General features: G+C 38.0%; 1 protein-coding gene across 4 annotated transcripts in view; it reads left to right on the top strand.

The window, feature by feature from the left end:
• Nucleotides 1-9814, top strand: part of LOC149260929 (C2H2-like zinc finger protein) — a 150591-nt gene extending 140777 nt beyond the window's left edge. The window contains exons 7-10 of one of the 4 annotated variants that reach the window (XM_089421392.1): nt 8680-8753; nt 8857-8945; nt 9308-9383; nt 9499-9814. In XM_089421392.1, the coding sequence (XP_089277518.1) occupies nt 8680-8753; nt 8857-8945; nt 9308-9377 (233 nt within the window). In that variant the 3' untranslated portion in view covers nt 9378-9383; nt 9499-9814. Of the gene's footprint in view, nt 1-8679; nt 8754-8856; nt 8946-8977 lie in introns of all 4 variants that reach the window. The other 3 variants (XM_089421396.1, XM_089421389.1, XM_089421401.1) reach the window with 3 other exon arrangements.
• Nucleotides 9815-13900: the final 4086 nt, after the last annotated feature.

Below are 13900 nucleotides of genomic sequence, written 5' to 3'. Positions count from 1 at the left end.
GAGACCCTTGGTAGCCTTCACTTGACCTCTTTGCCTCCTTTCCTCCAAGATCAAACTTGTAGAAGGATGCCCTAGGTCAGCGCAAAAGCCCTAGTCCTCTCTAGCATGTGTGAGAGAAAGATAGCCCAATGGAACGAACAAAGTTGGTTCTTCAAGTTAAATACTCCAAAAGACTTGGAATATGTAGATCTCCATTGAGGATATGAATATAAAGAAAATGTATGAATAATAATGATGTTACAATTGAGTGTTTGTTCCCCCAAACACAAAACTTCTTCATCCTTCTTCTTCTTCGCTGCCTCTTCCTTCTTCTTCCTTCGCTAGAATGAGAGATGAGTGAGTGTCTTCAAGCAGGACGAGTCCTCTTCTAAATATAGGCTTCTTCAAGGGTGTACATGGCTCTTCTTTTAGGCCGTCTTGCCAGTTGCCAGGCCGACTTTGTCTTGGAGGGTATTCCGACACTTTTAAAGACAAATATTTTTCTTTACAAGTTACAATGTGCCCAGTTGGGTCTTCAATTTATGACAATGATTCTTTTGACTTCTTGACCTAGGACAAACCCTAGAAGCACTTAACGGGTGCTTGACCTATAAAATAGAAGACCTTGAGCATGAAACCCATGCTCCAAAAACGATAATAATAATTTTCTTTTATTTCATAATTTACAAGAATCAAAAATACATTTCATACTCAGGAAGACCGAACCTAGTTACACATTTTTCAACAATTTTGGTGTCTCTTGTTCATTATCTTATTATGATCTTTACTACTCTATGGTTCTTAATGTTAATGGTTGAAATTTTCATGTATAATTGCTTATTGATTGGAATGTTATAAAAGAGGTCATCGTATCATTGAAGGTAGTTTTCAGTTTGAAAATTGCTCTAGTATTGTATGCTACAAGTGTAGGAATGTGATCTTACTAGAAAAGAAACCCTAAAGTGAGTCACAACTAGAAGAGGACGAATTGGTATGGTCTAGTTTTGTGTTGGAAGATAAATTCTATTCTGTAGAAGAGGCTGAGAATCTCTCCTCAAGAAGGTTGAGGGTTCAAGTCTGTTTTGTTGTTTGTTTGTGTATTCTGAGGGTGATCCGAGCCTTGGAAGAGGGTTGGATGGACCTCTCTCCAGGCTGCAGAAGGTGTATGTGGATGCCGAGTTTTGTCTAAAGGTGGACGTGTTCTGTCTCTAAGAAAATGGGCTGAGTTTTGTTACTGAATTCTTGGCCGTAGTTTGTCTAGAAGAGGGTTGAAGGCCTCAGGATTAGTTCCCAAGAAAACCGAGATGCTCCAGGATCGGGAAAAACATACTCGAGGGTGACTTGGGGCAAGCTGAGGCTACCATATGAATGGACATAGCTGGACACGAGGGTTGTACTATTGGATGAGCAAACAACAAGCTTTAAGGACTAGTTAAGCTAGAAGAAGGTTGTTGTAGTAGACAACAAGTGAAGATTGGTTGAAGAGGGCTAATAGAAGAAGACTATTAGGTAAAAGGAGTGACCTAACAACAAGAAGGTCGACCAAGGGCACAAATAGGATTTTTGAAGTAGGTCGGTTTAGAATTAGGGTTGATCGAAGCAATCTAAGAAGTGTTGGCAGAAGGTTGACCAAGAAGCCAAAGGATTGGTAGAGTGCTACATGAACATGAAATTCGATAGTGATCTAAGGGGAGCCAATCATTGTGTAATCTTGAAGGTAAAGGACGATCGAAAGAGCAGTGAACAAGAGGACTAAAGAGACTGCCTTCAACAAGTAAGTCAAGACTTGTTTTTGTGTTTTGTTGTGTAGATTGTAGATTTGATGGAATAGATCTCAAGCCCTAATTGTATAGTAGATTTGATGTTGGAGGACATAGGAAAAATTTCATTTGTCAAAGATATTGTTGACTCATCAAAAAACATTACAAAATTTATATATAACCATGCATTTGTGCTTAGCTTGATGAGAAAAGTCTCTAACAACAAGGAGTTGGTGTGCCCTGCCATTACACGCTTTGCACCAGTGTCATATCTCTTCAATCCCTCTTGAATTTTATGTGGGATGTGAAGAGAATGTTTCTTTCATAGGAGTGGTGTGCTTTAACATTTAGCCGCAAACCAGAAGGAGAGGCCATATGCAGATTAGTTTCATAACAGGAAAACTTCTGGGCGGGAGTGCAGGAGGTGTGCACCGTTACTAAACCTTTGGTAAAGGTTTTTCGATTAGTTGATGGTGAGAAGTTCGCAATGGACTATTTGTATGAGCATGGACAGGGCCAAAGAATCCATTCAGGCCTACTATGATGATAAGGGAGATGAGGGGTTTCAAAAACAACTCCTCCTATGGGAAGTGATTGATGTACGATGGAACAACACACTCCATCGTCCCATTCATGCTGCAAGGATCTACTTGAACCCCACATTTTCTTAACCATGTGGGTTCTTATTTGATGTTGAGATCATGGATGGATTCTTAACCTATGTTCGAAGGATGGTGCGATCTCCAGCAGAACGTGCAGAAATCTCCAAAGAAATGGAGATATACAGGATGATAGGTGGTACATTTGGCTTTGAGATGGCTATGGTTGATAGGAAGACTCAAATGCCAGGGATTTTTTAGTTTGTTTCAAATTTCATTCTCTTCAAGTTCATAACTTCATACTTCGCTTCAACTTTCAAATTTCATTTTTTTTCTTATGTTTATCTTATTTGTACTTTTGTTGTAGATGCATGGTGGACTCGCTATGGTGCCAGAGTACCCTATCTGCAAAAGCTTGCCATTCGAATCCTCAACCAAACATGTAGCTCCTCAAGATGCGAGTGCAACTGCAATGTATTTGAAAAAATATACAACAAGAAGCACAACAGGTTAAACTTAAAACTTAAAATATTCCAAATTTCCAATTAATTTTTTGAATTCATTAAATTATATTTTTTTTATAATTATTATTTTATGATCTTTGTACAAGTTGGAGCTCCAGCGACTTAATGACATGGTCTACGTCTACTACAATCTTCGATTGTGGGTGAGGCAACTTGAGAGGATACCTGATATGGATGCCATCTCATTGGATGGGATTGACACCACTGCTGCATGGAGGGTTGAGGCCGAGAGGCCTCTCATGGAGTCTACGGATGATTGGTTAGAGCAGAAGGTAGTGGAAAGCATAGAGGGGGAGGGGGAGGAGGAGGAGGAGCAATAGGAGGAGGAGGTGACACCACCTACTCAGGCTACCCCTGCCACCAGTAGAGGACGTGGTCTACCTCCTCTAGCTCCTACTTCTTCAACTTCTAGAGCACAGCAGAGTCCACTACCAACTCCATCGAGGAGGAGGTGACACCACCTACTCAGGCTACCCCTGCCACCAGTAGAGGACGTGGTCTACCTCCTCTAGCTCCTACTTCTTCAACTTCTAGAGCACAGCAGAGTCCACTACCAACTCCATCGACATCTACATCTAGAGGGAAAGGAAAAGCTATTGCATTTTCTCGCAAGAGGGCAGAGGAAATCAGTAGTATCAATTGTTTGGTTCATTTCATTGTATATGACATTATGACTCATGATATGAGATACATTATTATACTTTTTGTTGATATTTTGAGGTTGAGTTGGGACTCAGGAGTTAGGACTTACTATTCAGGACATGATTCACTGTTATGTGTGATGTGGCACTAGAAATGATATTATACATTTTATATATTAGTTCTTTTATCATATTTATGTGTTAATTATTTATTTTATGTTGTAGATGCTTTAGATATTAAAAAAATTGAAAAAAATGAATATTTTTGTATTTTATGATTTTTTCCCGATTTTTACGGTTTTTTTTTTGGTCTCCGATTTTTTCCCCTCGCTGATCTAATCGCAATAACGGTTTTCGCAACATTGAAATCAAGACAATGTGCAGCACAAGGTGCTTAAAATAAAGTAGGATGCTTCTCCATAAGTATCTTGCCAGCAACAACATAATTTGCAGCATTGTCCGTTATGACTTAGACAACATGTTCTGCACCCACTTCCAAAATAAACACATCCAACAAATCAAATAATAATTTTTCATCTTCGATATGTGAAGATGCATCAACAAATTTCATAAACATTGTCCCCTTGGGACAACTAACCAAGAATCTTATAAGGGTTCTCCCCTTTTGGTCGGTCCAACCATCTGACATCACAGCGCATCTTGTTCGTGCCAATGATGCCCTAAAATTCTCCCATTTTTTGGTGCAGTCAACCTTTTCATCTTAAAGGCCTCTAAAGTCGTCATAAGAAGGGATTTTGTACCCTGGGCCAACAACTGCAATAGCATCAACAACAGGTTGGAAAAATGGATTATTCCTTGCAATGCTGAAAGAAATATCACTCCAAAGGAGAAACTTTCCCAACAACTTGTCAGCTTGTTCTTTCTCATTTTTTTAAGCATTGAAGTGATAGATGGTTGTGAACTAGGCGTGGTTCTAGGAACAAAAAACGATGAGGTAGCTACAGGGTTGGTTGTAGACATTGATGCTGAAGTAGAACCAGTGCCACTTTCATATTCACCTCTTAACACTCTCCCTGCTAGTTGCTTCTTCAGATCTGCTTTGGTCACTTTGTCTTGCTCTAATTCTTCCAATGATCTCATGGCTCTTCGGATGATTTCTGCATTTGTATTGGTGGGACCTGCATCATGTCAAGGGATTTGTGCAAGGTGATACTTCAATCTATAAACCCCCTGACATATGCTACCCACACAACTTGCAAGACAAGTTCATTCTATCAAACCCTCCATCAGGTTCACCAAATTCCCACACAACGCATCCAATTTCCTTGGCTTGTTTGTAACTTGGTTGAATTATTGAGTTTTAATGTAAAATGAAGTTTGAAGTTGAACCTATGGCACAATAAGAATTGCAAGTTAAAAAAAAAAAAGAAAATTACATACATGACACAACACATTGAATTTTTGACAAAAAAAAACCTCAATTCAATCCAAAATGAACTCTCTTTACTCTATGCGACAAAAATGGAAAAAAGCACCATCAAATCCACTAAAAAATCATCATTGATAATCAATGGGTTATAGAAACCCAAGCAAAAACAAGAAAAAAACCAAAACAAAATGGTCAAATTTGGTGCCCATACCTAGAAACCACGGTTTGCCGAAGAAATTTGGTCCAAAAACGAAGTTCTCTTGCTTGGGATGCTAAAATCTCTCATTTTTCTCCTCTGCCCTAGTAGACACCTTCTTCTCCTCCTCAGCTCTCAAACAACTCCGTTGTCTGCAAAAAATGACAAATAAAACTCATTTTATTCCTTATAAAGCATGCTGTCTGGGAGCCTAGCTATTATTTCTCGTTGAATCGCGATTATGTCATAAAAATAGCGATTTTTAAAAAAATCGCTATTTTTTTCAGTGATTTTTTTGAAAAAAAAAGTTCATAATAATCTGGTGATATTATTGGGAAAATGAAAAAATTGCGATTTCTTTGATGTTATCGCGATAAAATCATGATTTTCGCAACACTGCCTAATTCTCTTAAACATGTGTGCCAACATGGTATGGCCACTAAACTTCAATGCTCCTCAACATAGGTGTTCGGGTCCAACACCCATCTCCATGAAGCATGCTCTTCAACCCAAGTGATCTAAGTCAAGTGTGCAACCCCCAAGGTATATGTTACATGGTCCTAAGCTCTAAGGGTCAAGTGTTGTCATCCAAGTGCCTAGCGCTCCTCCCCCTAGGTAGGTACCTCTCCTAATTGAACAAGCAACTACTTCATTATGTGCACCCAATGGGGTAGTCATCATGCTGATTATGTTAAATCTCTTAGGTAAGGGCCTGATGCCGGAACTCTTACCAAGGGGCATCTTCAAGGGTCTAGGAGACCTAGTGCCCTCCTACGAAGGTTTAAACACTTTAAAATAACTCCAAAATCTAACACTCCCTCGTTAAAAGAAAAGTGTTTCGTATAACACTTATAAACACCCTCTGAACATGCAACCTATAACTCCATTGCCTCCAAAAATATGAAATAATACTTCTACATCATGATAGAACACCATACCTATTCTATAGGAGTCAAACCCGCCAGTGCAGGGCTACACACCTCAACATCCAAGCAGTCATTGTTCACAAAAGAATATCTCTCCAAGCAGTTAACCGAGCAATCTGCAACTTGGCCTTTGGATAGTGAACAGGCAAGGAGAATACAACAAAGTAACTTATGCCGCCAAACAAGGTCACTCCCTCATCCACTTTGCTAGGGGTTCGAAAAGAAGAATGATCATCTGTGAAGTTGAAGGAACATAACCCTCGATCACTGCTTCTTGCTGAACTCTGAAATCGTTTAAGAACAAGGAAGACATCAACAATAACCTATCAAGATTCTGGCATCCATAAAGTCATAATGAGGGGCCTAAATGTTTTGGCACCACATCGATAGCTATTTAGGATATACTGCAAAGATAATCACATCTCTAAAAAAACTAATACAAGTGGTTTGGATCTATTAGAAAGACAAGATAAGATCTGCATACATCTCAACTCATCAATCCTGAGATACAAGCTCATGGTAGGAGTAATAACAACCCATAAAGAACATGTTCCTTTTGCAGGAGTGTGTTTCCTACCTGGAATTTCCCTTCCTATAGCATTTTCAGTAACATAGATTTAGAGTCTTAGATGGTGTCAATGCATTTTAAGTGATTGATAATGACGGGGGTGGATACTGGAAAGTTGGAGTAGGGCTTGGTTTGGTTATAGTGAGCAACTTTGATGAACGAGATGAATTCTATAGTAACATTTGGGGTGGCACTATCACTGCGGATGTTGAAAATATATTGCAGTGCTTGGCAGCAGAGGACCAAGGACTGGCTATTTAAGCTCGCCTAGTGCTTGGTAATGTCCTTGTTCCTTCTTTTCTTGTCCCTTGTAGTATATATCACAAAGTATGGTTTTTATCTATTAACATGCTACATATTATTGCACTTTGAATTCACTCACTAATAAGTAAATCAATGATCTGCCTGGTTTAACATCACCGTTTCAGAGTTCATCAATTCTTTTATTTTATAGATGTTGCAAATTATTTTAAACTATTTTTTGTGCATACAGTTTTCTTTATCTATTTATATATTTATCTATATATGTTTTTATGGGGTGTCATCCCCTGAGGTTCATGGGTCTGGATCTCTCCAACTGTCTACAAACATTATCCCTTTGCCCCATGTTGTTCCAGATGTTTTTGAAGGTTAGTTTCTGAAATGATTCCTATTTAGGAAAATTTTGACATTTCCCTGTCTCAGACATCTTAGGGCAAAAGATCTTATGTTTGACACCGTTTCTCAAGTCTCGTTAATATCTTTTTCCATACACTTTATTTAAAATGCTAGTTTGAAACTATCTGAAACTCTTGCAGATAACTGGCTTGCTCAATTTTGATGTGTTTGAAATATGAGTAATTAATGAGTCCAAATTTTCTGTAGGACCTTTTTTAGCTAATAATTAGTACGTGTATTCTTCATCTCTCAATAGCCCCTTTTACAAAATGTGCTGTAATATTTTTCAGTATGAAATATTTTAATTTGTATGAATCAATGTTGGTGAATGGTCACTAGTTCCCAGAGTGATACGCATCTATTCTATCTGAAAATCTTGCAGATAACTGGCTTGCTCAATTTTGATGTGTTTGAAATATGAGTAATTAATGAGTCCAAATTTTCTGTAGGACCTTTTTTAGCTAATAATTAGTACGTGTATTCTTCATCTCTCAATAGCCCCTTTTACAAAATGTGCTGTAATATTTTTCAGTATGAAATATTTTAATTTGTATGAATCAATGTTGGTGAATGGTCACTAGTTCCCAGAGTGATACGCATCTATTCATGGGAAAAGATATTAACATGCTTCCCATGTTAAATGTTTCAATATATTAACCAAAGAAAAGCAATCCCATTGCATTTTGCAAAGATTCCTTTGGTGCCAAAGATATCTGAACATCCCACTATTTAAATTTTATACTTCATGCTTATGTTTAACTATCATGGGAAAAAGGACCATAAAGTAACAGGGAATACTTTGTATGGTGTCTCACTGTAGAGATTCTTGTTATAGAAGGTACATTTTCAATGTTTCTTTAAAAAAAAGTTGATTCCTAGATGTTTCATTTAATTTTTCATCCTAGTCCTTTGACGTCAAACCACCTCTGTATGTCATGAAATTTCTCAATTAGCGTTGTGTTTGAGGTCCACTTCATTCTGTTTGTTTTTAGGCACTGTATTTGGCTCTGTTCTAGGTGCACATTTGACATGTTTTTCCCCAAGTGAATGGTAGTAATGGTAGAAGTTTGCAGTTTGTCACTTGTTTGGTTAGAATGTACTTATCTGCTTCAAACCTTTCTAAAACTGTACTTATTAATTGCTTTGCATTCTAAAACATAACTTCCAAGGAGAGACACAAAAAGCAAGCACTGTGATGAAAATCTGCCATGAATAGTATTTTTTGTGATGGTAGTGTATTAGGATTGACATTATATAATTCATCTTCTTATACATTATATTCATTAATAATATTTAGTTTGACAAATATAAGCAGGTGTTTCTGCTCGAGGACACTGGCTTTCAACTCATTCTGTAGTCTTGATTTGTTGTGGTTAATGAGTTGCCTACATTTTGTTAGTCTATTGCACAGTTTACTTATTATTCTCAACTTTGTGTAGACTTCTTTTTACGGCAATTTTGTGATGCCCATACTTGCAAACGAGGCAGTCAACCATTTGCAAGGGGCAGCGGGGTAAGTTTGTACCTCTTTTGACGAATTACCCATTAATGGTTGTTTATATATAATTTTAGATCATGCTTAATACTTTTCTGTTGTGATTTTCGCTGTGTTGCAGAAGACAACAAATGTGTTGTACTATGCTATTTGCATCTTGTTGATGATGTTTCTTCCTATATTTTACTGTATAGTTTATGTCCATCAAAGGTAATTCCTTTCTCTCTCCTTCCAAACTACAGCTAATGGACTTGGCACAGGAGGCTTCGATCGCAAGCCTACTGCCCACCAGGAAAATCTTTGTTCTGCTAAGATATATACAAGACATAGTTGGGTTTTTTCTGTCAAGAATAGCATGGTTGACTTTATTTTGGTGAGGAAGGCAGAATCCCATGAGGTTTTCCTTGAAATGGGTGTGTGTATATATATAGTGTATGTATGTGTCTTTATATGGCGTGTGTGTGTCAAAGTGTAGTAGGTAAGATTAAAACGTTGTCAAATCCTTGTTTCTTTTCATAATTTCAAATTTGCATTGATTTATAACTGACTATTGTTTTCTTCAATTGTTACAGGGAAATGAGCAAGAATATCAAAAATTTCAAACGCATACCTAAAATGAATCAAAAGACGAAATCCTACTGAGATTGTGTTCGTACTTTTTCTTTAAATTTATCTTATATTGCTTATTTAATCTTTTTTCTTGTCAAAGCCGTTTCACCTTGCTGAACGCAATCTATTCTATTGAAGTTTGGATTTTCTACAGGTTTCCAAGATAAATTTGATCGGTATTTCTTCTCGCATTTTTAAGTGTCTGCGGGTTTATTTTGGTTAGTTTATTTACTTTCTAATAAAGCATATGAACATTGAGGAGGTTAGAAAGTGGTTTGATGTCTCCCATACAGCTATTGCTCCATTATCGTGTACAGTTACCAATTGGAGATCGGTTAAAGAGCACTGCGAAAGGATTTCATGTAATATGGTGTCTCTTTGTTTAATGTGGCTACTATTACATGCTTCGTAGGAGAACCGTTATTGTGTCATATTTTGTTTATATAATGTAAATGTTCTTATTGTTTACACTCGTGGAGAGCGCTGCAATTAAAATGGTCTTCATTTCAGCAACATCTCGAGGAAGTTAACTGATTATATAAGAAATATTGCAGTCCTTTAGCGGGAAAATTTTTAGGTAAGCATAGAGGAGGACACCACCATTAGAACACGATTATACAACTATATTAAAAAATTGGAATAGTTAATTTGTGTTGAGTTATGCTGTGACTTGTGTAGTGGTTAATATAAGTCGAAATAATTAGGTCAGTGGGATCGCTGAGTATAGTAGCGTCCATTTGGACAGAAAATTGTCTGTAGGAGCTTGAAGAAGATTTGTTGAAGCTTGTAATAGGTTCGGAAGGTCTTTGGTATAGGCTTGGTGTCTTGGCACGTAGGCGATGACTTTTTGCCTCTTTAGGTTTTTATGTCATCTTTTGTAAGTTTAACTTATGGAAAATAATAACTAAAGTTGAATAATTATTGTGGACTATCAAGTCATTTTCTAAGAATAAATAATAAAACTATTTAGATGACTTGAAGTAATATCAACCATTGATCTCCTAGATCTTCTAGAAAGAAGATAAGGGTTAGGGGATTTGGGCTTAATGAAGATTAGTAATGAAAGATTTAGGAGAGGTGAAGACACAACATACATAGAAGAGAGGCAACCACAAAATATTTTGCAAAGCAATTTTCTCAAGAAGGAGAGTGAATTCTTTGGAGCGGCTCAGTTTGACTTAGGAGAAGGAAGGAGAATACAAGGATCATTTCGGGACTTAGGAGTGTTCCAAGAGGTTGACTTGCTAGAGATTGGAGAGTTTGAATTACTAAAGCAAGGAAGAGGCATAACTACTTGGGAGGCCAATTTGTGAGTGCACACATGCTGAGCAAGGGCAAGGTGTAGAGGTTGATTTACTGGTGAGAGGCGGCCTGATTTTTTCTATGCTGAATTTCTTCAGTGGCTAGTTTCTAATTGGTTGAATTTCCTTAGGCCGAATTATTCCAGTGGAGCCGAGTTGTAGGTTCTCATCACTACATTTTTCTTTGTAAATTCTTTGTGGGTTGAAAACCTGATTTTGAAAATTAATCGATGGAGGAGAATTCTAAGGAGTGTTTATCTATTGTAATGTTTGATTGATCTTTATGTTTAATTTTTGTTGCATATTTAATTTTCTAGAGCTAAAATGCTAGTGATTTTATTTTTCAACAATTCATAATTTGTTTGGTAAAATAAATAAGTTGGGAATAAAAATGTTGAGGAAATAAATATGGGCTGGTATTAGGAGATTTAACAAGACTTGCACTGCACAATGCACTACTTCTTGAAAGAGATAACTTGTCATTGAGGCTTTGGATGAAACTTTTTGATTGCTTGTGTGAGATTTAGAATGACGTTGATGTTGTTGGGGTTTCTAGCAAGTAGGTAACCACAACTCTCCTTGCCATCCCCTGTTGTCATTGATCTAGATTTGGAAGTGAAGTTGCCATCTATCCTTCTCTTGGTGCACCTAGGAGATTGGAGGATTACAAAACGAGAAATTGATTGCCTTGGTGGAGATTGGTCCTAGTGGGTAGTTGGAGAAGTCAAGAATCGAGTATGAGGGACTCCCTCATCCAAGCAACTAGGCATCTCTGTTGTGATACAACAAGAAATTAGAGAGGGTGCATGACTTCTAGAATAGACAATGGAACGACTTTTGGATCTCGTAATGAATAGGATATCAAAAGATGAAGTGCTCCTCTGTCTCAATCCTTGTGTATGGCACAAGTTGCAAATCTCGTTTGATCAATTGTGTTGATGCTTGGCTTCTTCATTAACTCTGTCAACCCACACAAAAGTGTCCCAAAGGTATACAAAGAACATGCATCTAGTGGCAATGTGTATGGAGGTTGAGCAATGAGACTATCCCTTAACTCCATGAAGTAATTTACATAGAGGTAATCTTTAGATGTTACTTGCCTAATGGGCATATGCAAGCGATCTATATGAATTGCTTGTAAATGTTGCTATGGGTGATTTTTTCAACTCTTGCCTTGTAGTTAAAAGGTGGCCAAGTGCAACAAGTCTTCTCTCAACTGAGGGATGTAGTGGATTGGAATACACCCACAAGCTCCAAAAGATGTGAGACCCCCACAAACCAATAATGTACACACCTTGGGGCTTTCTAAAGCAGTTGACTTTGATGAGCAATAGGTTTGGTGTGGATATCCTTCCCAACCCATAATAGAAGAGTAGGGCCACATTGGACATAGTCTCAAGTTAAAGGGTGCAAAGAGCAAGCTTTGCAAGAATGATGACCACAAACAAACTTGGCTTATATTTGATACCGCATTAAAGGTGAAGTGTTTGAAACCCTTTCAACAATGGCTTCATGAGGTTATAACAAACAAGGCCGCCAAACCTTTAAACCATATGGAATTGTGGGCTAGGTAATGGAGTCCATGAGAGACATGTTGAATGATGTCTTGGAAATTATGCTAATACTATTCTCTCGTGTAGAGCTAAGAACTTGTAGCTCTTGTTGACATGGGGCTAAAGAGCATGTCTCAAATTGAAATTTGGCTTGAAGAACTATATCTCATGTATGTTGATTTCTAGTAGCATCGGATGTGCTCTTAGCCTCAAAATTTGCAGGGAGGCTAGGACAAATGTATTCCAGAATACCCAGAAATTGTTTTGGGAAATTCCACTCAGAGAAGGTTTTATTAAAATAATTAATTATTTTTAATGGGTGCCTAAGTCTAAACTTAAGAAATTAAAATAATTAAAGGGTATTAATCAAACTGGGAGTGTAACTTCTAGAAGAAGACGAGGATCAAGCCAAAATGATATGAGCTATTGATTAGAATCTAATCTAGGCCGTTGGTTACTCAACGAGAAGCTTATAAGAATAGGCTTGATGGGCATTTGGAAGACACATCAAGTGACAAATCAAGAGATTGATTTCTGAAGAGAGCAACGAAGTAGTTATCGAAGATCGAGGTGATTTCTTGCAATGAGGCGCAAGGATAGTTTCTGAAGGAAGATTTCCTGATCCGAGGATACATTGTAATGGAGGCAGAGAGAGATCCAGAAGAGGTAGCGCATAGCCACGTTGGGCAGTGCAGGGCCACACTGAGGCAGTGCAGGGCCACACTAAGGTAGCGCAGAGCATGAGAGGAGATCCAAAATTTGCTAGAGAATCGAGTTCTAGATCCAAAAGCCAGGGTGTGAGAACGAAAGGGTAGAAAGCCGAAGTTCCTAAGGCAAATCGATTAGCCTAGAGGAGTGACACAATTCCCAAAAGATGTGACACAGAGCAGTGCAGTGTAGTGATTGCGCAGAGATTGCGTAGAGGTAGCTAGGGGCTACCCATTCGGTGGCTAGATCAGTACTGGATCGCCAGGGATAGTGTGAGGTATATCTCACTCATCTCTGTCAGTCAGATTCTCTGTATTGGATAGCTAGTAAGACATCCAAATATTGTATTCAGAAATTATTGCTTAATAATACAAACCATTAACTGTTGCATCGATTTTCCCATATTGGGCTTTTCCGAGGACATTGGTCCAAAAATAACGATGTCACTTGTCTGTGTCATTTCTTTCTTGCTCAGATTCTTGTTTCCACATATAATTTTAAGTTGTGAAGGTTGCAATTGTATTTACTTAGATATTTACAGTAGAACATAGTAAATAAATTGCATGGGTTAACAAGTAGGAGAAGTAATATCAATTTGTTGCAGTTGTGATTCGGGGTTTCTCGAATTTTCACGTGGTATCAAAGCACAAGTGAAGCAAGAAGGGTAGACTGGAAGAGCCCAACACTGAAGAGGAGGAGGGAGATTGAAGTGTTGCGTAGGCAGCAGATCGAATCCCCAGAGGGATTGCGTTGTACAAGCTAGGAGAGCAATATTCTCAAGGAAGATCTCTCTCTAAGTGAGTCGACAGAGAGGTAAGATTTCTAGATCGAGATTTGTCAGCAACAGAGGGAACAACGCAACAACAGAGTCAACGCAGAGCAATTTTCTGGCGAGACAGTTTTTTGTAGCAGTTGCTAGGGTAGAAAAAACGTCAGAAGAAGGAAGGAGACACAATTTGAGGGAATTTTTTCCTCAGAGAATCCCTAGTGCTAA

The sequence above is a fragment of the Pinus tabuliformis genome, chromosome 6, assembly GCF_031772625.1.
Source record: "Pinus tabuliformis cultivar Carrire ecotype Pingquan chromosome 6, CPIR1, whole genome shotgun sequence".
Taxonomy (NCBI): domain Eukaryota; kingdom Viridiplantae; phylum Streptophyta; class Pinopsida; order Pinales; family Pinaceae; genus Pinus; species Pinus tabuliformis.
The sequence above is the reverse complement of the archived record's forward strand: the minus strand, read 5'-3'. Positions and strand labels throughout refer to the sequence as shown.